Source organism: Chanodichthys erythropterus, chromosome 6, assembly GCF_024489055.1.
Source record: "Chanodichthys erythropterus isolate Z2021 chromosome 6, ASM2448905v1, whole genome shotgun sequence".
NCBI classification, from domain to species: Eukaryota; Metazoa; Chordata; class Actinopteri; order Cypriniformes; family Xenocyprididae; genus Chanodichthys; species Chanodichthys erythropterus.
Genome location: NC_090226.1, coordinates 33,824,370 through 33,850,887, shown reverse-complemented (window position 1 = coordinate 33,850,887; position 26,518 = coordinate 33,824,370). Strand labels below are relative to the sequence as shown.

At 35.8% G+C, this 26,518-nt stretch overlaps 1 protein-coding gene across 1 annotated transcript; it reads left to right on the top strand.

Moving 5' to 3' along the window:
- Positions 1 to 1,722: 1,722 nt before the first annotated feature.
- zgc:77375 (uncharacterized protein LOC402927 homolog) lies at positions 1,723 to 26,459 on the top strand. Its single transcript, XM_067388734.1, has 8 exons — positions 1,723 to 2,182; positions 9,562 to 9,765; positions 12,635 to 12,747; positions 13,334 to 13,427; positions 16,622 to 16,655; positions 20,828 to 21,002; positions 21,517 to 21,705; positions 23,282 to 26,459. The coding sequence occupies exons 1-8, from the start codon at positions 2,084 to 2,086 to the stop codon at positions 23,676 to 23,678; spliced, it is 1,305 nt and encodes a 434-aa protein (XP_067244835.1). The 5' UTR covers positions 1,723 to 2,083; the 3' UTR covers positions 23,679 to 26,459.
- Positions 26,460 to 26,518: the final 59 nt, after the last annotated feature.

Below are 26,518 nucleotides of genomic sequence, written 5' to 3'. Positions count from 1 at the left end.
CCCTTACTGTTGATTGGCTGAGATGTGTTTTGGCGCTCAGTCTGATTCACTCAAATGGGATACATCGCCCTCTGAAGGGCGTGTTGATATATAGCCGTATTGAAGGGTCGTTCCAAACCGAAGTGCTCAAAACTGGCCACTTCAAAGGGCCCTTCGGAATGAAGGATTTCGAAGGGTACAACTGATGGACACTTCGGGCCCCCATGATCCTTTGCACAGGGAAGTTGTTTGACGTCACAGAATGGGTACAGGAGGCTTGGAGTTCGATTTTCCCTATAAATGCATGTATAATATTTTTCTATACTACTGTTATATTTATACGAGTTAGATTTGGTACATTATTATGGTCAAAACGACATTGTACTTAAATAAAAATACTTTACAGCTCCCTTTATCAGTCCATTCAAATGTTTCAAATACATAGACACAATATACAATATGGTGCGATAAACCAAAAATAAATAAATAAATAAACTAACGGAACGCAGGGACCGTCCCTTTAAGACGATTCATTTCATTCGGCGGCCATCTTTGAAACGCCTCTCGTTCATTCAAGTGCAGCTCCATCTCTTTGAATAGGGAAATATCAAATTCTGCAAAGCTGTTCGCCAAGCTTTCGATTAAATTTCATATTTGAAATCACCAATGAAATCTGACAACACATGTATAATAAATTTTGTTTCTAAACGCTCGAATTGTGACAAAAACTGCATTTTTCAGGCTGCGCACGTGCTGTGCATCACTCTGACTGTTTCTATAGGAACCGGAGCTTCCGCTGCAGTGACGCGATGACTCTTATTTAGAAGGCGGGACTTATTCCGCCATATTGCACGTTCGCCCATTCATAATAATACGATTACACCTTCAGCTGCACTTTTAAAGAGCATCCAAAGAAACATTCACATGAAACAAATGGAAACATTAATAAGCAGATTAAAGCAAACTAAACCTCATCAATAGAGTCATTACAAAAATTCTGATATTGATTTAAGAATCTGTCACATTTTATATTACGAGTTAAATAAAAAGATTTGAGGAATACAGGAAAGTGAGCTTGAAAACATTTGTTTATGGGTAAATAAATTGACCAAACAAAATAAAAAACATGAGTATATACTCATTAGACTTGTTTGAAGAATGGGCAAAAACAATTGTATTTACGTATATATATATATATATATATATATATACACACACACACACACACACAGCAGTCAACATTTGAAGTAGATCAAAAAAGTTCATTAAAGTTTTATAAGAACAAAGTTTCAAAGTGTCCTAAGAAGAAGGTTTTAGGACAACTTTGATGAAATGTTTTGATCCACTTCAAATGTTGACTACTATATATATAATGTATTTAAATTTATTAAACAAAGAAACACAATCCATACAGTTACAATAACAATACAGAAATGTGAAATGCTAGGAGGGATAAAAATGATAGGAATACATTAAAAAGTGTACAAAGTTCTAATAGCTTTTTGTTTCTTCAAGACTCAATATTTAACTTCATTTTTAAATGCTATAAAACATTTTTTTTTAACCTGAACATTTACATTTATGGATATGAAATTTGGCCATTAAAATAATAAACATAATAAAAATAAAAAAATAAGTGCAATATTGGAGTTTACAATAATGCCTTCAAAAAATTTATTTACGTTTTCTATTGGCCCATGTGCGTGGATGACGTCACTGGTAGCCTACTTTCGCATCTGCCGCAGTAAGCAGCCTTTGTTTCGCTTCATAATAACCATATTATTCCAATCCAGCTATTTAGTTTCATGTAAACATTTATAGTCCTCCATTAACACTGCCTGAACGCCTCACCGCGCGCCTCTACCGTTATCTGCAAATGACGTCACGCCAGAACTCGCCTCGCGTCGCGTCGTTCAGCGTGCGGATGATGGGGGTGTCGCATTCCCCCATTTGCCGGCAAGGAAGGATGTTTATTTCCTGAATCCTGACTCTCGAGTCTTTCGATAGATTCGGACCACCTCCTCTCTGTCGTCATATCGCACCGCTACAAAAGCTTCATGGAGAAACTGGACGCAGTCGAAACCGGCCAGAAAAGCGGATCGAAATGAAGGCCTTCAACGCGCTGCTGAGGTCGTCGAGCGGCGTGTGTTCGCGGCATGTGCAGCGCGTCGCGGCGCTCGGGCGATGCGGAATGTGCAGTAAGGTAGTTGACGTGTTTACATTCCTGCATCATGTGATGTTTGCTGGATCCATTGTTAGTTATTGATTCTGTGTCTGTTTCATTTCCCAATTGGTCTTGCGTGTTAATGACACTTCATGCGATTGTTTTTCTGCTCTAATTCTTTAATGCATGTGAATATTTCCTATCTGAAGCCTCATCTCTGGGGTGTTTACTGGGGTTCGTGTTGTTTGTCAGCTGTAGTTATTGATCCATGAAGCTCATCTGCAGTGCTTCAGATTCACATCTTCACGGCTCTTTTAAATCAGAGAAATGATATCTGGATCCCTTGTTTGTTGATGTCGTTATTATACTGTAACTGGTGCAATTCATTTCTGTTGTTTTGAGCAACTGCAGGTTTTTATTATACATTACAGTTTATATTCTGATTATGCAAAACATAATATTTATATTTGGTACTTAAGTAAAAAAATAATTCCGTGCATTGTATTGTATTGTGAAACACTTATGTTATTACTATAATTAATTACAGCTGTTATTACATGCAGGTATTTTTTAAATATAAGTACAGTGTGATATACATGTACAGAATAAGTGCATCGAATCAAATGATTAATTTAAATTATAGTACATGGTAGTTTAAGGCACTTAATATAAAGTGGGACTAATATTTATTAATGATAATACCTAATGGTTTGTTATTGTTGTTTATGCCATTATATTTATGCAAAGTTGTTTTGTGATCTAAATGTTTAGGGCTGGGTTGGACAGAACATATGTTGGGTTAAGCAAATTGGGTTGTTTATTTAACCCAACATAATGGGTTCATTCATTTTTACTATAACACTAGCCTTTTTTTTATTTCATGCATGAATTAATGTTTACGGATTAATTTAAATCCTCTAAACTTTTTCAAATACTCCACACAACCACTGGTTTTCATAATTCCTTTATTTTTTATCATATTTTATAGTATATTTTATACCATTTTTAATACATATTGTCTACATTTAAGCTCTTTTAACAAATATTAGATGTAAAAATTAAACAAATCTGAGAAAATATTTTAACATGCTAAGTATTTATATTCTGCATATTTTTGAAAAAAATCATAACATTTTATGTAAGGCATTAGGCGTTTCCATCACGCGAAAAGACAGAAGTGACACTCGTTTAGGCGACTCACATCGCGCCCCTGAATGTTGCTTTGCACACAATTGAACAATACACAGCACAATGATGAATTAAAAAAAATAAAATGATAATAATACGTACACAAACCTGTATTTTACTGAAGACATGCAACAATTTGGCGGAGCTGCATTGCTCTCTCCTGAAGAGGGCGAAAAAGCCTGCGATAAATAACTCAACCTCTGGGTTATTACGTCTGACCCATGATCTGGGTAACACAAAAACTACCTCAACGCTGGGTTGTTATGTCTGACCCAGGAGCTGGGTAACACAAAAACAACCCAAACGCTGGGTTATGTCATGTCTGACCCAGGATCTGGGTAACACAAGAACTACCCAAACGCTGGGTTGTTACGTCTGACCCAAGATTTGGGTAACACAAAAACTACCCAAATGCTGGGTTGTTATGTCTGACCCAGGATCTGAGTAACACAAAAACTACCCAAACGCTGGTTTGTTATGTCTGACCCAGGATCTGGGTAACACAAAAACTACCCAAACGCTGGGTTGTTACGTCTGACCCAAGATTTGGGTAACACAAAAACTACCCAAATGCTGGGTTGTTATGTCTGACCCAGGATCTGAGTAACACAAAAACTACCCAAACGCTGGGTTGTTATGTCTGACCCAGGATCTGGGTAACACAAGAACTACCCAAATGCTGGGTTGTTATGTCTGACCCAGGATTTGAGTAACACAAAAACTACCCAAACGCTGGGTTATGTCATGTCTGACCCAGGATCTGGGTAACACAAAAACTACCCAAACGCTGGGTTGTTATGTCTGACCCAGGATCTGGGTAACACAAAAACTACCCAAACGCTGGGTTGTTACGTCTGACCCAAGATTTGGGTAACACAAAAACTACCCAAACGCTGGGTTGTTACGTCTGACCCAAGATTTGGGTAACACAAAAACTACCCAAACGCTGGGTTGTTATGTCTGACCCAAGATTTGGGTAACACAAAAACTACCCAAACGCTGGGTTGTTACGTCTGACCCAGGATCTGAGTAACACAAAAACAACCCAAACACTGGGTTGTTACGCCTGACCCTGGATCTGTGTTACACAAAAAATATGCAAACACTGGGTTGCCAGGATCTGAGTAACACAAGAACTACCCAAATGCTGGGTTGTTATGTCTGACCCAGGATTTGAGTAACACAAAAACTACCCAAACGCTGGGTTGTTATGTCTGACCCAGGATCTGGGTAACACAAAAACTACCCAAACGCTGGGTTGTTATGTCTGACCCAGGATCTGGGTAACACAAGAACTACCCAAACGCTGGGTTGTTACGTCTGACCCAAGATTTGGGTAACACAAAAACTACCCAAACGCTGGGTTGTTACGTCTGACCCAAGATTTGGGTAACACAAAAACTACCCAAACGCTGGGTTGTTATGTCTGACCCAGGATCTGGGTAACACAAGAACTACCCAAACGCTGGGTTGTTACGTCTGACCCAAGATTTGGGTAACACAAAAACTACCCAAACGCTGGGTTGTTACGTCTGACCCAGGATCTGAGTAACACAAAAACAACCCAAACACTGGGTTGTTACGCCTGACCCTGGATCTGTGTTACACAAAAAATATGCAAACACTGGGTTGCCAGGATCTGAGTAACACAAGAACTACCCAAATGCTGGGTTGTTATGTCTGACCCAGGATTTGAGTAACACAAAAACTACCCAAACGCTGGATTGTTATGTCTGACCCAGGATCTGGGTAACACAAAAACTACCCAAATGCTGGGTTGTTACGTCTGACCCAAGATTTGGGTAACACAAAAACTACCCAAACGCTGGGTTGTTACGTCTGACCCAGGATCTGAGTAACACAAGAACTACCCAAACGCTGGGTTGTTACGTCTGACCCAAGATTTGGGTAACACAAAAACTACCCAAACGCTGGGTTGTTACGTCTGACCCAAGATTTGGGTAACACAAAAACTACCCAAACGCTGGGTTGTTACGTCTGACCCAGGATCTGAGTAACACAAAAACTACCCAAACGCTGGGTTGTTATGTCTGACCCAAGATTTGGGTAACACAAAAACTACCCAAACGCTGGGTTGTTACGTCTGACCCAAGATTTGGGTAACACAAAAACTACCCAAATGCTGGGTTGTTACGTCTGACCCAAGATTTGGGTAACACAAAAACTACCCAAACGCTGGGTTGTTATGTCTGACCCAGGATCTGGGTAACACAAGAACTACCCAAATGCTGGGTTGTTATGTCTGACCCAGGATTTGAGTAACACAAAAACTACCCAAACGCTGGGTTATGTCATGTCTGACCCAGGATCTGGGTAACACAAAAACTACCCAAACGCTGGGTTGTTATGTCTGACCCAGGATCTGGGTAACACAAAAACTACCCAAACGCTGGGTTGTTACGTCTGACCCAAGATTTGGGTAACACAAGAACTACCCAAACACTGGGTTGTTACGTCTGACCCAGGATCTGAGTAACACAAAAACTACCCAAACACTGGAAAAATAACCCCAAAAAAGGTCTTGGGTAGAAAAAATAACCCAAGATTTTTTAGAGTGCATGCATTTTGATCTTTGTTTTCTGGTTATTTTAGTTTTATAATAGTTTCATTCATATTTTGAATTAGCTTTTATTTTTTATATTTTTAGTTTTCATGTTAATTTTAGTTTTTTTTGTTTGTAATTTCAATATGTGCATTTTGCTAGTTATTTTGGTTAAATCTATTTTTAACTTCAGTTTTTTTTTTTTTTTTTTTTCTAGTGCATCAACTTAAACTTAATTCAGTTCATTGCCAAGGAAACATTTCTAATTTTCATTTAATTTGTTTTTCAACTAATATCTATATTTGATTATATTCCAGCTTTATTTAACCCTGACATGAACGGCTGTTATAAGTTAATAATTATTCATACAATACATTAAATTAGAAATGTATTATTGAAAATGTAAGATGTTTGCACTAGAGTTGAATCAACATATGCATAATAGCTATCGCTTGAGACTTACACTAGATGCAAATACTGGAGAGATTCTCTGAACTCAGAGCTTCAGTAACCTGCAGTGAAGCAGTTAATCAGCTTGTTTCTCAGTGAAGTTCACTTCTTTCAGACTGAAGCTGTCATTACTCAGCAGTTTACGATCGCTGACCACACGATTCATTGCACAGTGAAACCAAACCTCTTCCTCATACACAGTCAAGCATTGAAAAATGTCTCTAGTTATTTTCAGGGGAAAAACAATATTGTGCTAATGAATATCATGTAGTTTCTGTGCTCCTGCTGTGCTCTGTTAGAAAGTCTTCTATCAGTGCAAGAACTGGAGTGGAATGATTGACATCAGTGGATTTTCACAGAGAGAAACTCCCTGAGGGGAAGTGCAGCTGTTTTATTTGAGCAGAACGGCTGTAATCCTCAAGTGTACGCAGACAGAATACATGTTACGACAAAACAAGGGACAAATGTCCAGCAGGGGTCAAGCGTGACGCAGCATCCTCGTCTTCTGTGCGTAATCTAATCTTGGAATGAGGTTATGCATTGTGCATGCAACTTACTATATTATAAAACTGGATAATGTCTTCTTTATTCTATCTGTGTCTTTATTTCATGTTGCCAAAGCATCAATTTTAAACATTCGGTAACACCAAACCCTAACCCTATAGTAAGAATATGTTTATATATATTTATTTGTGTAGTTACACTATATCAAAATATAGTGTGATCAAATGTTCTTTCAAAACATTTCTCAATCTACCATCATTACTTCCAGTAAGTTGTCTTATGGCGTGGTCTTATTAGTGAAACATCAATTTTGCAGCGATTTATGAAGCAAATCTTATACAGAAATCATTTTCAAACCAGCAGCTTTCTGTTGGTCAGCATGGAAAGTTCGTATCACTTGAGTTAGAGCTGCATGATTCACAATCACAATGTTTTTGTTTAAGATAGAGATTCCCACGATTCTGAACAGACAACTAAACAAAATGTGACCTGGACCACAAAACCATAAGGGTCAATTTTTTGAAATTGAGATTTATACATCATCTGAAAGCTGTATAAATAAGCTTTCCATTGATGTATGGTTTGTTAGGATAAGATGGCCGAGATACAACTATTTGAAAATCTGGAATCTGAGGGTGCAAAAAAAAAAAAAAAAATATTGAGAAAATCGCCTTTAAATTTGTTCAAATGAAGTTCTTAGCAATGCATATCCACTCACAAAAATACATTTTTGATATATTTACAGTTGAAATTTACAAAATATCTTCATGGAACATGATCTTTACTTAATATCCTAATTATTTTTGGCATAAAATTAAAATCAATTTTGACCCATACAACGTATTGTTGGCTATTGCTACAAATATATTCTGTGCGACTTATGACTGGTTTTCAGGGTCACAAATAACATAATTTAGAGGTTCTGAAAAATGTTAATTTTAAAAAATATTTAATTAATTTAAATGATGTTTTTTTAAAAATCGGTTTGAATGAATGATTCAGTGACTCACTCATAAAGCCTTGTTTCATTACTGAATGAATCAGTGTTTTAAAATGAATCTCTTAAATTAAGGTGCAGACTGATTGGTGTATGACATCAAAGTACCGTAAGATCGATTAGACAGCAGATGGCTCCATATACTTTCAAAACACGGTATTTTGATGTCATACATTGATCGGTCTGCACAGCGCTGCTTTAAGTAGAACATACCTATAGACTTCACTTGCTTCATTACTGGATGAATCAGTGTTTTTGAACGAATCTCTTGAATGAATGATTCAATGAATCACTCAAAAAGATTTTACTTGCTTCATTACTGGATGAATCAGTGTTTTTGAACGAATCTCTTGAATGAATGATTCAATGAATCACTCAAAAAGATTTTACTTGCTTCATTACTGCATGAATCAGTGTTTTTGAATGAATCTCTTGACTTAATGATTCAATGACTCATAAAGACTCCACTTGCTTCATTACTGGATGAATCAGCGTTTTTGAACGAAACTCTTGAATGAATGATTCAATGACTCACTCATAATGACTTCATTTCTTTCATTGCTGGATGAATCAGCATTTTTGAACAAATCTCTTGAATGAATGATTCAATGACTCACTCAAAGACTTCACTTGTTTCATTATTGGTTGAATCAGTGTTTTTGAACAAATCTCTTGAATTAATGGTTCAATCAATGACTCACTCATAAAGACTTCACTTGTTTCATTGCTGGATGAATCAGTGTTTTCGAACAAATCTCTTAAATGAGTGATTCAATGACTCACTCATAAAGACTTGTTTCATTACTGGAGGAATCAGCATTTTTGAATGGATCTCTTGAATGAATGATTCATTGACTCACTCATAAAGACTTCACTTGTTTCTTTACTGAATGAATCAGCATTTTTGAACACATGTTTTGATCCCTGATCTGAAATATAACCTTTTATCCCAGTTGAAAATATCATAATTAGGAGTTCTGAGCACATGAAGTGGGAAACTGGGAAATGTATCTAGATTAAGTTGATCAAGTTGTGACATTGGAAGAGGCATTCGAAATATGGTGGAAACACTGATCTATAATATAAATAATATAATGTAATATATCTAAAATCTATATATAGAGATCAGTGAGTGTAAAGAAAGTCTATAGCAAATGGCATTAATCACTCAACTTTCACTGTTTGCTTTAAATAACATGCCATGTATAAATAAGTGATAGAAATAAATACTTTTTTCATTATTTTGTATTCAGATGTAGTTATTTGGGTTTCTTGTTCACAATAAATGTCTTTTGTTTTGATTACTTCCATGTTATTTTTCTGATTTGAATGCGTGACATAACGATAGCCTGACTGTTTTTATGGAAGTTTGCTTCCAACACAGAATAAAGGAAAGGTAATTGTGACTTTTTATCTCACAATTCTGACTTTTTTCCTCAAGTTTTTATTCTGAGAAATAAACAAGAAAAAAAGTCAGAATTGTGAGATAATTACATTTCTTATTTTTTTATTCTGTGCACTTGAAGGCAGCATAATATAGTGTTTAAATCAGACTGAAACGGTACACAAAGTTCACAATTGCTTTTCACCTCGCTTTTGCAAATGTGCTAATGTGTGCTTCATTTTCTTTAGACATTGTAAAATATAATTTCTTATTTTTAATGTTTTTCATTGGGGGTTAATTTCACCTTTAATCTGTATCTGTCTCTCGAACAGCTGGAGCCGAGCTTTGGGTTGTTGTTCGACATCGATGGAGTCTTGGTGCGAGGGAAGACCCCCATCCCAGCGGCCAAGAGAGCTTTCCAGAAGCTGGTGGACGCAAAGGGACAGTTCGTGGTTCCGGTTGTCTTTGTCACAAATGCTGGCAACTGCTTACGGCAGAAGAAGGCAGATCAGCTGTCTCACATACTAGGTGTTCCTGTGAGTTTTGTTCTCTCTTGTTCTCTTGATGAGATTTCTGGCATCTAGTTGGCTGTTAGACTCATGAAATAGAGCTTTTTGTATCTAATTCATTCAACATTAACGGGGTCAATTCATGAGAAATGAAAATAATCTTGAGCTTTCGACATACTGAAGCTTTATGTGCTGGGAAAATGTTCTTTCCCCGGTCCAAAAGATCACTTACCTTTACATTCACACTTCAGTGACCAAACGGATCACTGCGGCCGCTCTGCGGATCGAATCCCAACCTTAGAAAACAGCAGCTGAAGTTTACTGTTAAAAATGTCCTTTGTAGCAGTTCAGCATGTTTCAGGGCTGATTGCTTTATCAATCTGTAACAATGTGTTGCTGCTTTCTAAACATTCTGTTCTTGAATGATATTTTACATAATGAGTGTGGACTACAAGATAAAATATAAATGAAAAAAAAAAGATATGACCCCTTTAACCCTAATAGGGTGTTTGGGGTCAATATGACCCCATTTGAACTTTCATTAGTTAAAAAACATGGTTCCCTTTATCTGAGTGGCATTATATTTTGTGACTTTTTTTACATTATCTGTCTATACATACCAAAATCACTTGGATTGATTCGGTTATTCTGGCGGTATGTAAAAAAAACAAAAAAACAGCATGAATCTGAAAATGTATTTGCTTTTTTAAAATTAATTTCTTATTCTAAAGTTAATTATTTTTATAAAAAAAATAATAATATGCAATTACAATAAATTCTTATCTTTTAGTGACAACATATGTGGCATTATTGCAAAAACAGGACGCTTCAAAATTTGACAAAAATACTGATTTAATGTATGTTATAATGTGCATATATATGTGTATACATCACAAAAGCTGTTAAAAGAGCAGTTAGCCACATCCAGAAAAATGAATGGATTTTTATGGGCCTCTGCTGGACAGATATGGTAATTACACTTTTTTTTTTCTAAAAATTGTATTTCCTACAGATTTTTCTCTAACCAGCAGATGGCAGAATTCTGCCTCTAAAACCTAGATCAATATCCAGAAATAACTCATATTTAATTTTGATCATCAGTCAAGTGTTTTTTAAAAAAAAAAAAAAAATTAATATGCATGCTAATGGTGTAGTTGTGGAATTTTGTGGTAAATAGGTAAAAAAAGTACTTCATATCCCCCAAATCACAGCATAAACCCATAGATGAGTAAACAGGAAATGAACAACATTCCATATGAGGGTTAAGCATTACATCACAGAGACTTTTCAGTCATGTAGATTGTTTGTTTTGCTCCCAAACATTGATTAAAATTGTTACAATGTTGCAGTTTCTTCTAAGTTTGGTTCAAACCAATTTCTAATCGGACACATGACTAAACTGTGATCTCATTGGTTAGAGAGCAGTTGTTCATGTCCAGGATTCGGCTCATAACGCTCTCTAAACAACTTGTAAACTTTGGTTTTTATGCGGTTTCTGTTTCTGAAATTTATTTGTCTGTCCGAACAGATTTCAATGAGGCATTTCACTTCGTCTTCATCTCCAGGTTAACCTTCATCTTGAGAGTTTGATTCGACTTGAGCAACTGAACCCAACTGCTAGTGAACTAGGCCATATCGCAGTGCATGATGGGTAATTACGTATGTTGTGTTTGATTTGAAGATGAATCTTGGGTTAACCTGGAGATGAAGACAACCTGAAATTTGCTCGGACAAACATATTTCAAAACAACAGTTTCAAAACACACAGAAATACTGAAGTTTACAAGGCGTTTAGCGAATGTGTTTTAAAGACCAATGAGGGCACAGTTTACTCACACGTGACTTATGGGTCACAATTTTGGTTTGTTGTGGTGAGAAATCGAGTCCCCCCAGGAATCAGGTCTCCTTTAGGACCCCGAGTGATCCCATTAATTCAGCTGACTTTTAATGGGTAGTATTTTTAGCATCTGATTATAATTCCTGCAAAATCACGTTATGATTTATATTGTTTAAAATGCGTCATAATGAACATTAATGTTTTAAACTACATGGTTCATATACTAGTATATTAACTGAAGCTATAGGTTGTAAAATCAAGCATTTCTCATTTTTACTGTTTTTTAGTTAGCTTATATACTTGCATAGCATACGTATACCCGATTAGCCTTCTATCTTAGCTTATATTAGATGTTTTTTTGCTTTCAATATCTGTTTCCATTTTGTTTTATTTTGCAGTGCATATGCATTCATTTTATAATTCAAGCACGTTGTTTGTGCACTTAATGTAATAAAAATAATACAATAGAGAAATAGGTTATAATTATAATCAGGCATTACCACCTGGGTCCTAAAGGAGACCCGATTCCTGGGGGGACTTGATTACTCGAAAATTAAGAAAAAATAGCATCATTAAAACAATTTTATCCCTGTTTTGTAACAAAGCAAACTGTATGCATGCATTTGTAGTATTTTTAGATCATTGGTTTTGACATGTTTTTGTCTTATAATATAATGCAATGTTGGATATTCCAGTCCATTTCTTCAGTCAAAAACAAAAAATAACTAAAATATAGAAAGAAAAGAATTGTCCATTTCTTGCACTTTACCAAAACAATCTATTCACAGGCAAAAAAGTTTGTCTGACCTTCTTCGCACACTGTTCTGTGTCCACTTGACAACATAAATACACTATGCGCCCCCTAGAGGTGTGAAAGAAAACTACATAAACCCATCAATGGCACAAACAATCCACAGGTCTGAATACACCCTAAATGTATAATTTTCATTTTTGGTCCGTACCAAAAGAATCAAGAGAAGCGAACTACAAGTGTGAACACACCCTATGTATAGACAATCACTGCTGACCTGGATGATAATCTGTTTGCTTGATTTGTAGATCTCTCAAGACCAAGTCATGATGTCTCACAGCCCTTTGAGAATGTTCAAGAAATATCATGACAAGTATGTGCTGGTATCTGGACAAGGTCCTGTGCTCGACATTGCCAAAAAGTATCCTTCCATGTCCAGCGTCTTCACATTTCCCAAACACCAATCACAACACACTGCTCCAGCTGACCAATCAGAGCACATTGTGCATTTCAGAAGGGGGGGCTTCATAGAGACAGGAACTAAACAGAGCGTTACTGACAGACTGGGAAGAGAGGAGCTGAATAATGGAGAATATGAGGAAAATAATCAACATTCAAGCAGGAAAACCTGTTCTAGTAGAGCCCAAAAACAACATCAAGGAACATAGTATTTAATTTAAAGTCCTCTTTGGCTCTTAGGTAAACAAATGAAACAACTCCAACCAAGATATTTTTATATAAAGCTTGAATATAAATGACTTCTCGGAGAAAGGGATTATGACAGGATCTCTTTGGCTTTCGCTGGCCTTTACCCCACCCCGATGGTGTCATTAGATGTGACAGTGTTATGATGTGATAGTATTTACAAGCTTACTGTGAGGAATGGGATTATCATAATCCCTCAAATCTCTTGTTTTTGTGTTGAGGATTTTAATCATGAAAGCAATGATAATCACTTTTAGATGAATCCGTGAGACAGATGATGAGTTCTTAACTGTGTAAATCAGCGTGGGCTTCACAAACGTGGTCAGTATCGACATGCTGCGAGAGTCGTTCCCTCTGCTGGACATGGTGGATCACAACAGACGACCCAAACTACCGGTGAGTCTCGTTATATATTTTCATTGGTGGTTTCAAATGACCCCTTCGAACTAAATGTGTCTTAGCAAGGCTGTAACAATAATTTGCTGTTATTATAATTCTTTACTAAGTGAAGCAATGCAACAGTTTGATTTCATGCAATCATGATGCAATTCATAATTAAAAAAATGCTAAATACTTAATGAGGATGCATTACATTTATCAGAAATGAGTTTTACTAAAAATTCAGAAAACAGCTATTTTAAGTTGTAATTATATTTTACTGTTTGTTTTTTTACTGTATTTTTGATCAAATAAATGGAGCCTCGGTGAGCGGAAGAGACTTCTTTCAGAAACATCTTAGTTATTACAAACTTTGAACGGCTATTTGGAGTCTATTAGTAATTAAGTAATTCTAATGCATTTTTTTTAAATTCCATAAACAGTTAATTTTTGCATACTCAAGATTAGGTGTGCGATATGACCAAAGTCTTGTATGACCAAAATATCATAATACAAGTCATTTTATATCCACAATATTTTTTTATGATATAAAATTTTTTGATACCACACCAATTTCAGTATCACAAAAAAACTAATACTAACGATCAAACTCTCAAGCTCACTGAAGACAAGTGATTAAATGACAAATATGACAAAACTATATTAGAACAAAGACACAAATGAAATAGATCTACCTGAAAAACTTCAAGCACTAAATAAGAAATTGTATAAAGTAATTAAGTTGACAAAAATCTGCATAGTCTTCACTGTGTGAGTTAAATATACATTTATTCTTATTGAAGTTAGAAAAGTGATTCAGTCAAGAGGGAACACTTCTACCCTTTTAAGAAAATTGTTTTATTCTGTTGATTCTTTTGAAAAGGTTTTTAACCAAGTAAATCCAATTTCTCGCCATGAATATAGCTATAGAAGCTGGCATGGCTTTAAAAAAGAAAGAAAGAAAAAGAAAGAAATATTCAGTCAAGAGCAGTGAGAGATTTTCTCTTGTTTGTTGTTTGATTAACATTAATGACACAGCAGGTTTATTAGGCTGCTGTCACTTTAAGAGCAAATGCACTGATCTAATATACTGATACACACACGTTTTCTCAACTGTTTACATTCACTTAAAGGATTAGTTCACTTTGAAATTAAAATTACCTCAAGATTTACTCACCCTCAAGCCATCCTAGGTGTAAATGACTTTCTTCTTTCTGATGAACACAATCAGAGTTATATTAATAAATATCCTGACACATTTATAAAGGCAGTGAACGGGATCAACGAGTATGAGCTGAAGAAAGTGTCTCCATCCAAAGCAAACATACTCCACACGGCTCCAGAGGGTTAATAAAGGCCTTCTGAAGCGAAGCGATGCGTTTGTGTAAAAAAAATCCATATTTAACAAGTTATGCAATAAAATATCTAACTTCTGCCAGACCTGGATTCAACTTAAGAAGAAAGCATAACTGACGTCGAGTCAGTTAAGCTTTTTCCGTAAGGGAAGGCGTAGGGCATAGTTTGAGCTTTTTGAACTGCGAGAGGCGTTACACTTTCTTCCTAAGTAGAATACAGAATGCGTTCTGGCGGAAGCTACATATTTTACTTCATAACTTTTTAACTTCATAACAAATGTATTGCTTCGCTTCAGAAGGCCTTTATTAACCGTAGGGAGCCATGTGGAGTATGTTTTGCTTTGGATGGAGGCACTTTCTTGAGCTTTATACTTGAGATGCACCGATATATCGGCCAATAATCGGTATTGATAGTTTAAAAACAGCTGATAGTCAGGGCCGATATATCCTGTCAATCAAAAGAGGGCAGGAAAATGCATTGAATTTATGCTTTGTGTAAAGAAACCAGTTTTATGTTCAATATTAATAGTAATTATATGAATTAATAACATTCAGAAAGTTAAGAAATATTGATTTAATCTTCAGAATTTAGTTAATGTGTGTTAATATTAATTTAAGTAATGTGTTTGTTTATAACTGATACCAGTTACTCTGAAATAAGTTAATGAAATAGAGAAAATAAAGTTTTTATTTGCATTTCTTTCAATATAATAATTAATTATAATGAAATTTTCATTTATTTAAAAGATGGTATTAAAAGCAGAACCCATAAACTATTGGTATTGTTGTCGGTATCGACAGATGTCACTCTGAATATTCGGCTATCCGTATCAGTGGAGAAATTAAGTATGTTTGCATCTCTACTTCATACTCGTTGGTCCCGTTCACTCCCATTATAAAGCTCGGATGAGTCAGGATATTTATTAATATAACTCCGATTGTGTTCATCAGAAAAAAGAAAGTCATCTACACCTAGGATGGCTTGAGGGTGAGTAAAGATTGGGCTAATTTTCATTTGAAAGTGAACTAATCCTTTATGACATAACCAGCTGGTTTTATCAGGATATTCGCAAAGACGAATTAGGCGGGAAAAAGAACTCAGTTCAGTCCTCACACACTCTACGACCAGTGTCTTCATGTGCACACATCTCTCAGACAGCCGAGAAACAGTCTTTCAGAGTCAGACAGCGTGCTCATATACCGAAATGAGTTCTCTTTCGCTGCTTATTGTGCTTAAATGCTTTAAAATCACTTGCTTTTAAACCACAAGTCTCAAAAATGCATACAAATGATAAGCTTTTTTGACAACGCAGGATTCAAGCATAACCGTGATAGTGAAAGACAATAGACCAAAATCTCTACCATTTGACAAATTTCTGCCAGTTAATCATGTCTATTCAAGTTCCTACTAAAGATAATTGTGAATTAGAGCTTTATACTCTATTAATATACTTCTATTATTCTTTAAATTACACTGACAAGCTAAACACGGCCAGGGCAGAGAGGTTTTTGTAGAGAGACTGCAGGTTTAACACAGAGAGCATTGTTAGGTCAGATTAGAGGAGGTGAAACATAAATGTTTTGTGAAGAGAACAGCCAGTGGCAATGACGAGGAGGATGTTATAGGACAAAACACAATCCACTTTTTTGTAAACCTGAAAGCAGATGACACTGAAGTCACAGATTTGCTGGCCTGTTTTTCGTACATATGAATATGTATGTGAAGAATTTGAGATGGTTTGTACTTTTATAGTCTAATCCTCAAACCAAGTGAGTTGCTGGATAGTTTATGAAATCGCTCAGATGACATTTAATGGCAGATTTGAAAGAAACCCGATACTGTCCTTGTTGTTTCAGTCTTCTCCTGTGGTGAACCTCCCCAGAGTCGAAGGTAAGATGTTTCTGAAGATAACTGGATAGTTGTGGGATTTGGAGCTTTACTTTGTTTCATGGCATCGCTGAGCCATAACCATGAATTCAACTTCAAAATCTCTTGTGTTAACATTTACGAACAGGTTAAAGGAGTAGTCCATTTTTCCTGGAATGGAGGCTTTCAGGCTTCAATAATCATAGATGGTTCATATTCCAAGTCTTATGAATCTGAAGCAAAATGATAGATTTGTTTGATGAACAGACTTAAAGTCACCATGAAATTAAAATTACCAATTTTTTCATGGTATATTGCAGTGTTTATTATGTTATTTTGAATTAGCTTTTAGATTTCATGTTAATTTTAGTTTAATTTTTAGTATTTCCTTTATGTGCTTTTGTCATGAAAATGTTGCTATTTAAGTATAATTTATTTTATTTTAATTTAATTCAGTTTTAGTTTTTATTTATTTCCAGTTAATAGTTTTAGTGCTTCAACTTAAACTTATAAAGTTTTTCAACTAAAATATTTTGTTTTATTTCAGAATTATTTCAGTTTACAGAAATGTTTTTAATCGTTTTAGTTTTAGTTAACAATAATAATCCTGTTATGAATCACATCATTATTTAAAGTCCCCCTGTAGTCAATAATTGTATCCCTTCAAACCCATCTTTGATCACCAAAATGACATATTTAAATGTTTTTTCCTGTGAGAAATATTTCTTCATGCCTTAAAATAGCTTGAATGTAACACCCTTGCCTCATTTAATATATGTGGATCAATGAATATGCAAATTAGCTCCGCCTCCACTCACTCAGGCAAGCTCAGAGATCCACTCGGTCAACTTACTGATGTAAACGCTGCACAGTGGTATCGCTCTTTACAACGTCGGACACATGACAGTAATTAATGTGATTTGCCTTTTGTTTGACTATGTTATCAAACAGCTAATAATGCAGTCAGCAGCTACCTTCTAAACATCAGCATCCTAACAACCTTAACGTCAGCAGAGAAAGGCTAATATACATCATACACCTGCTATATATATATATGGTTTGTCTTAAAGCATATTTAAAAAACCCACCTAGACATATAAACAACATTAAAAACTTGATTTTCACTATAGGGGGCTTTAAAAAAAATATACATATATCCCTGTAATCTTTAATCAAAAACATTAATGTCTCCTCCCCCTTTTTTCAAACTCCAATGATCCAATCAATTCCAATTGGAAGAAATCAAGTCCCGCCCTACTTTTTTTTTCACTTGAGAAGCAGCTTCACTCGGATATACACTGATCAGCCACAACATTATATGCCTAATATACTGTTGGAGCTCCATTTACTGCCAAAACAGCGCCGACCCGTCGAGGTATGAACTCTACAAGAGCCCTGAAGGTGTCACGTGGCCTCTGGCACCAAGACTTTTGCAGCAGATCCTTCAAGTCCTGTAGGCTGCGAGGTGGAGCCGCCATGGATCAAACTTGTTGGATTCAACAGCTTGAACTTTTCATCATGTTCCTCAGTGTGTGGCAGGGTGTATGATCCTGACCACTTATGTTTAAGGGCATGAAAATGTAGCTTTAGTGTCCCTACGATAACAGACCGGTGTGTAAAACTATTGGACGTACTTTAAAGAAGTTCGCCTGCGTGTCCACCAAAGCCAGCTAAAAACGCCTATCTGTGAACGCTTGAGAGCGCTTCGGCAGCACAGCGTTTTTTTCAGTTCAGTTTGCTTGCTATAATACGGAATATCCATGGAAGTGTTACTAGTATCTCATTTCACAGATAGTTTGTTTCTGTACTGTTTCTATAACAAAATGTCAATACGATGTAAAGTATTTGCTCTGGCTCTTGTTTTAAATGGTTTTGTTCCATTAATATGCTTGTTGTTGTCATCTGTTGACTTTGTACAAGTAGAATGTGCCGGTTGGTTGGTGTTGTATTTGTCCCGCCCCTCCTCCACTGTGATTGGATGGCTGGGTACAATTTGACAGTGATGAACGCTGCGTTTTACCCAAAGTTTAACATTCTTCAACTCGAGGCAACCAGTAAGAAACACTGAGCACTCAGCACCCCGTTATACGCTCCGGGCGTTTTAAAAACGTGGCACTCCCATTGAAAACAATTGGAAAAATATGCTAGCCTCTGAAAAAAACACTTTGGTGGATGCACAGCCTAACATACTTTTGAAAATCCAGCGTTTAGTTGATCCTGATAAGAGCTCATGGGAACAGTTATAAACATAATGGCTTTCTTTTTCCATGAGGGGGTTTGGCCTCATGGCGGGTTTGTTTCCAGGGGCACCATTAAAGAACCAATCGGAAGTGTTTCCAATTTTGTGTGCCATATGCATCAGATGTTCAGCCAACGGTCTGTGACTGAAACTAGTCGACATGTAGTTGCGAAGTTACTTTTAGTTAGTTGAATGTCTGAAAGTTTAACTGTCCATTTCAGCAAGAAACCATTCTGCAATTCCTTACACTAGGGGTGAGCAGTTGTTCTCCTTGAGATGTTGGGTAAATCCCATGCCCTTTTTGAATGCTATTCAAAAAGTATGCCCTATGCTGGCAGTGATAAAATATTAACTTTGACATATAAAGTAAGCCAATATGTTCAGCCAATGGTCCGTGACATCTGAGGCTGAGACTAAACATCAAATAACTAACTAAAACCAAACTTCTTAAAAAGGCTTGAACATACATGACAGAAACCATTGTTGGGAAAAAATTATTTGATTGTTTAGTTTGGCTCACATCCCATTCGATTGCATAGAGAGGGTGTGGTTTTATGATCTATACTGAAGCCAGCCCCCAGGGGGCGATGGGAATGCTTGGGCTTCACTTTCCAGGACTTGTGCGGCACACTTGACAGTTCTGACAGTTTTCTGTCATGGGCATTTCTGTCATGCATCAGTGAGCCTTGGCCGTCCATGACCATGACGCCGGTTCATCGGTCGTCCTTCCTTGATCAGCCTTTGTTAGGTACTAACCGCTGCATACTGGGAACGTTTTGGAGATGCTTTGATCCATTCGTCCAACCATCACTTGTTGGCCCTTGTCAAAGACACACACATTTGTTCACTTGCCCATTTTTCCTGCTTCCAGTGCATGAAATTCAAGAACTGACTGATCATTTGCTGTCTAATATATCCGGTGGCATTGTAACCATATAATCAATTTTATTCACTTCACCTGTCAGTGCTTTGAATGTTGTGGCTGATCATTGTACGTCACAATAGTCAAGAAAAGACAAATGCAGTTTCCGGTTCATGCTGACTTCAAGTCAATCTTCACTGACAGTCCTCCACATGAGAGTTTATGATTGTAGAAATGTTCATTAAAAATATTTTCTGTGCATATTTTTCACAAAAACCAATTGAATTATTGACTAATCTGTCTGATCCAGTTTTTTAAGTTCAAATCCACATGTACACCAGAACAAAGACTTTATATATGGAAAGATGGTGCATTCGTATTATTATGAATGTGAGAAAGTGCAATGCGGAATAAGTCCCGTCTTCTAGCTAAGAGCCAATCGCCGACTGATAAAGTCATCCAGGTGGCGTTTCAAAGATGGCCGATTTGTCTTTAAGGGACTTTGACCAGAAAACTAGTTATTATCCTAAACTACTCTAGTGTTCACAAGTTTGGGGTCAGTAAGATCTTTAAAAGAAGTTAATACCTTTAGCAAAGATGCATTAAATTGATCAAAAGTGACAGTAAATACATTTATAATGTTACAAAAGTTTCTATTTCAAATAAATTCTGTTCTTTTGAAAAACTTCTATTCATCAAAGAAACCTGAAAAATCAAATGTATGACGGTTTCCACAAAAATATGAAGTTTTCAACATTGATAATAATCATAAATGTTTCTTGAGCATCAAATCAGCATATTAGAATGATTTCTGAAGGATCATGTGACACTGAAGACTGGAGTAATGATGCTGAAAATTCAGTTTACTATATATTCACATAGAAAACAGCTATTTTAATAATATTTCACTTTTTTTTTTTACTGTATTTTTGATCAAATAAATGACTTTACAAAATCTTAACGACCCCAAACTTACCAATAGTGTATATGCACTTGATATATATTAAGCTGGAACTAGCTATAATAATAGTGTAGTTTTTGTTTTGAAAGACACATAATGGCTTTAATTTTGCATCTCTTCTCCTGTAATTGTAGCTGTAGTTCTGTTCGGGGAGCCCATTCGATGGGAAACAAACCTACAGCTCATCGTTGACGTCCTTCTCACCAATGGGAACCTGAGCAATGCCTACGAGAGCCGTCACAACGCTCACCTGCCGCTGCTGGCCTGTAACATGGACCTGATGTGGATGGCAGAGGCTCATTCACCGAGGTACAAAGATTAAACGCTGAATTATTAGGGGAAAATGTAAATCTGACAAACAAAACTTTTAGCCAATGCCAAGATGATCCAACAACGTGTGTTCTGTTTATCTCCCGATGCCAAGTTCAGAGATTGGAATTAGCTGAGGTGACGTGACGCTCACAGACAGCAGCGGCAATCCACCTGTCACTCAAGTGGCCATGCCCTTAATTATGCAGAACTTTAAGGCTATATATAATTTAAACAGATGAGTTATAAAAAAATTCACCCCCCTCACAGTTGTCATGAAGGGCAAAATTAGCTGTATAAGCAAAAACCACTTTTTGTACCAGGCTGTAAACATGTTTTTTTCTGCTGTAAAGTTGGGCATTTTAACATGGGATTGACTCCCCTTTGGAGCCTGTCTCTAGTGGCCAGTGGATGAATTGCAGTTTAAGTCACTTCCGTGTTGGCCTCAAGAGAGAGAACGAAAGGTTGCCGCTTGACCCTGGCACATAAATTAATTAAAATTTCCCATCAACAGATTCGGTCATGGCACTTTCATGGTGTGTTTGGAGAGCATCTATAAGAAGATCACTGGCCAAGATCTGAAGTACGAGGCCCTCATGGGGAAGCCCAGTGAACTGACGTACCATTTTGCAGAGTACCTCATCAGAGAACAAGCTGCAGAGAGAGGCTGGAGGCAACCAATCAGATCCCTGTATGCTGTCGGGTGAGACACATGCTCATTGTCAAGGACCAGCATGTTTTCTCAGTGCATGTGTGGTTTAACTTGTTATTTCTAGTCTTTAACCCTTATAGGGTCTTTGGGGTCTTTTTAGACATTTGCTAAAATAATAAAAAATTGTCCAAATTACATGAAAATTTATACAGTTAACACTTTCTAGATCTACAAATAAAAAAAAATTAAAAATATTGGAGCGATATCTTGTTTTTATGTTAGTGTAGAAAAAAATTCACACTCAGTTTGGGGTCTCCCCAGACCCCAGGCAACAAAATGTAATTTTGTAACAAAATAATTATTTTTTTAAAACAAATGTAATTTTACTCTGTTTATTAATGTTTTTACTTCATATTTGTGCAGTTTTTTGAATGATTTATTATATTTTTTAAATTTATATAAATAAATTAATACATATTTTTTAAATAGGTTTTTATACAAAAACAGCTTTTTATGTAAAATTCATTTTATAAAAGACCCACATTTCTAACTTTCATTCATGGGGATAACATGGATAATTTGACATGGTTTAGTGTAAGATTTTTGCCCATCTTTTGGAAAATGCAGTTTTAAAAGTAAAAAAAAAACTATCACTTTTACCAGTAGATGCTGCAGAGCTCCACTATTTGCTATTTGACTGACTGAAAGACATCTTTTCACAAGTATTTTTTTTTTTTCAGATGGATTCATATCTAAATATTATGAAATCACAATTATGACAAAAAAAAATTACTTTTTGTCAAAGTTTAGCATTTTTTTTTTTGTACAGAAAAAAAAAAGTTTTTCAGTAATGTTCATTTTGAGGATGAATTTTGTCCATTTTCTAAGTGGGGTCTCATCATAATGTAATAAAATTGAAAAACTGATTTTTTTTCATGACAAAAAATACTAAACTTTGACAAAAAGTAGCTTTTATTGTTATAATTGTGATTTCATAATATTTAGATATGAATCCATCTGAAAAAAAAAAAAACTTGTGAAAAGATGTCTTTCAGTCAGTCAAAAAGCAAATAGTGGAGCTCTGGAGCCATCTACTGGATAAAGTGATGATTTTTTTACTTTTAAAACGGCAAAAATCTTACACTAAAATCTTATCCATGTCAAATTATTCATGTTATCCCCATGAATGAAAGTTAGAAATGTGGGTCTTTTATAAAGTGAATTTTACATAAAAAGCTGTTTTTGTATAAAAGCCTATTTAACTTTTTTTTTTTTTTATGTATTTATATAAATTAAAAAAATTATAAATCCTCCAAAAACTGGACAAATGTGGAGTAAAAACATTAATAAACAGAGTAAAATTACATTTGTTTAAAAAAAATTTAGTTTGTTCTGGAGACCCCAAAAACCCTGAGTGTACTTCCCACTACGAAGACCGCACAAGGGTAAAGTAAGATTATTTAAGCATCTTACGACATTGAAAGGCAAACACTGTTGTGTTTCCACATTAATGTAGGCGTTACTCGTGCAAACCTCATACAATTTAGAATTTTTCAGTTCAATAATGGAGATTTGGATGTTTTAAAGAATTAATGAATTCTATTGTTAATCCTCTAAATGCCATTAGGGACAACCTGATGACTGATATTTATGGTGCCAACCTCTACAACCGCTACCTCGAGGACCGGCTGGCCAGGAAGACCCGAGCAGTGGCGAATATGGTGACCGGAACAGGAACGCCCACCACCGTCCCTCAGGAGGAGGACATGGACAACGATTGGGAAAGTGAGCTCGCGTCACCCTCCGCCACGTCCTGCAAGTCCATCCTGGTCTGCACAGGTGTCTACAACCCCCACATGGAGTTACCTAAAGATGCCAACCAGTGCATCAAAGAGACGGTCTTCCACGGGCACCGCGACTTCCGCTTCGACCCCGCTCTGGTCGAGCCGGAGAAAATCGTACAGGATGTGGATGCTGCTGTCGAACTCATCTTTGAGATGGAGAAGTTCGGGACGGCCGTTTAGTTACATTGATGTGATATCAAGAGTCTTTATCGTTCAGCCTTTCCATTTTAGTATATGATTTATGGAGAAACCCTCCACAAATAAGCACAACGGAGAAAACGGCAGCAATTATCCAAGATCTCGTGGCATTTTAGCGTCACTGGACAGCATGATTTCATTTTAACTGTAACGTGTTTGTGTCCCAGCAGTATTTCGTCTGAACAGATTCATGAATCGCACAGCTCTAGACCGACACCAGATGAATAGTGTAAGTGTAAAGTTGATTCAGAAGCACAATGTGGATTGAGTCTGTGATCTTCTGCATTCCCGGATTGCAAGGTATGGAAGCTTGTTTCTGCCATGCAGAAAAAAAAAAAAAGTCAATTACAACTTTCTCACAGTTGCAAGTTTGCAATTCTGAGAAAAAAGCCAGAATTGACAGATAAAAAGCCACAGTTACCTTTATATTTATTCGGTGGTGTAAACAAGCTTCCATGGCAAGGGCTATCAGTCTGCCTGGTGTTTTTTGTTTCAATAATAGACTACGTCATTCGTACTTCTATCATCTCTCACAGTTCAGCATTGGTAAAAAATCATATTACAGTAACTCACAGTTTTATCATTACACATCCCAAAAATATGATCTACCATTTTTGTAGAATTGTATGTGTAATACTTCATATTAATTCAACATGTTCCATATTGTTATCTTCATTGTGCCAGTTTTAGTAATTGTTACATACAACATTCTTTTTATACATGTTTGATTTCGTAAATGTTACATTGTAACATTCTGGTGAGATTTGCACTGAGACTTGTAGAAATTAAAAGCCATTTACTTGAATGTTTGTTTTTGAATTTTACCGGGAAAATAGCGCACCTCCAATATAGAGTTAAACAACTGTTTAAAAGTAATATGATACATTCTGGTAGTACAATAAAGTTTGACAAATAGTTGCCATTTTTGTCACTTGTAAATAAATTTTATCCTCAAACATACTACGTACATGTATATGGTTCAAGGTGGTTTTCTAAAAATCTGACTTTTTTTTTCCTAAATTAATTTTATGTCATTAAACAGATTTAAAAAAAAAAAAATAAATTCTGTGGTACATTCTTGAAATTTTACATACAAGTTATGCTTTATTGATAAAATAATATAAGAACAATTTATCACCACATACAAATTGATCACATTTCTCAAAATATTTAACTGATTGACAAAAAAAAAAATGCATAGAAATATAACATGATGACATTAAAACTGGTTTAAAAGGCACTATAAATTCTCTCCTGCAGGATGATTTACCTTCAAGTACACTGACATTACTGTTTTTCAAATACTGTCTTCATTCACTCATGTACTCAAGCAACAATTCTGTATAACAACAGAGCAAATGAATTAGTCCAAACTACAAATTTGTGAAACTAAAGTGTACATTCTTAAAGGCTGCCACCACATACTTGATTTAAAAGACTTATACATCAGTCAATAGTAAATGTATAATGTCAGTAAATATATATTAAAACAAGTCATATAAATCAATTATCAACCAAGTACCAAAGTGAGCTCTTCACCTTGAGAGTATTAGCTGTTGCATGTAAAATGGCTCTGGTTATTCACGCTTACTTGAGATGAAACGGCAACTGATGTTATTCCCCAATTATTTAGTGCAATCTTGTCACAAATTTAATGGTACAACATCTTCAGAAAAAATAGTTTATTATGCTCCATTATAATTTAACAAGGCTTTGTGGTATGTATAAATGGATGCAAAATGGGTACAAAATAGCAATGCCCATGTGACATCTATAATAAAACGTCAGTTCAAAAGGGTCTGTTTTTAAAATGGGCCAATCTATAAAAAACACGTACATTTAGACAAAATAGTACATAATTTGAGTATAAATACACCCATCATGGCAGCTGTTCACCTTAGAGAACTGCAGATGGACACACATTTATGACAGTAATGAAAACGCTGCAGCCCAAAGTATACTTTTTTCACGCGTATTCGTACAGTTGAATGCGTAGCCTTTCGAAGTATGATCAAATAAAGAATAACAAGACACATCACTCGTATTGTTTGAATGGGAAAACGTGCAAAATAAGTCCTATCTTCTAAATAAGAGCCAATCACCGATTGGTAAAGTCATCGCATCACTGCAGCGGCTGTTAGAAGCTCCGGTTCCTGTAGAAACAGTCAGATAGAGACGTGCACTTAGGACCGTGCATGCGCATTAGCTCAATCTAGCATGAAAAATATGTTTTCTTGTCATGATTCGAGCGTTTAGAAACTTTATGAGACAGTTGTTGTAAGATTTCATTGGTGATTTCAAATATGAAATTTAATTGAAAGCTTGGCGAATAGCTTAGGAGTATTTGAATGAAGAAACATCAAAGAGATGGGAGTTGCACTTGAATGTCCGAGAGGCGTTTTAAAGATGGTCGCCGAGTGAAATGACTCGTCTTAAAGGGACTTTGGTATAATTGCACAAACGCAGGCGGACAACGCATGCACTCCAGAACGTTTAATCTTTGCCCAATGCCATATAAAAATGTCTTTGTATTCTTTTCAACTAAAGTTCGATCTCATAACTACGGAAGAGGATTAGGGCCAAGCAATAATAAAAAAATAAAACCATCTCGAGATTAAAGTTGTTAAATTTCGAGAAAAAAGTCGAAAAAAAAATGTTGAGAATAAACTCATTAAATTATGAGAAAAAGTCGTTAAATTACGAGAACAAATTCGTTAAATTATGAGAAAAATGTCGTTAAATTTTGATAAAATGTTGAGAATAAACTCATTAAATTACGAGAAAAAAGTCATTAAATTATGAGAACAAATTCGTAATTTAAT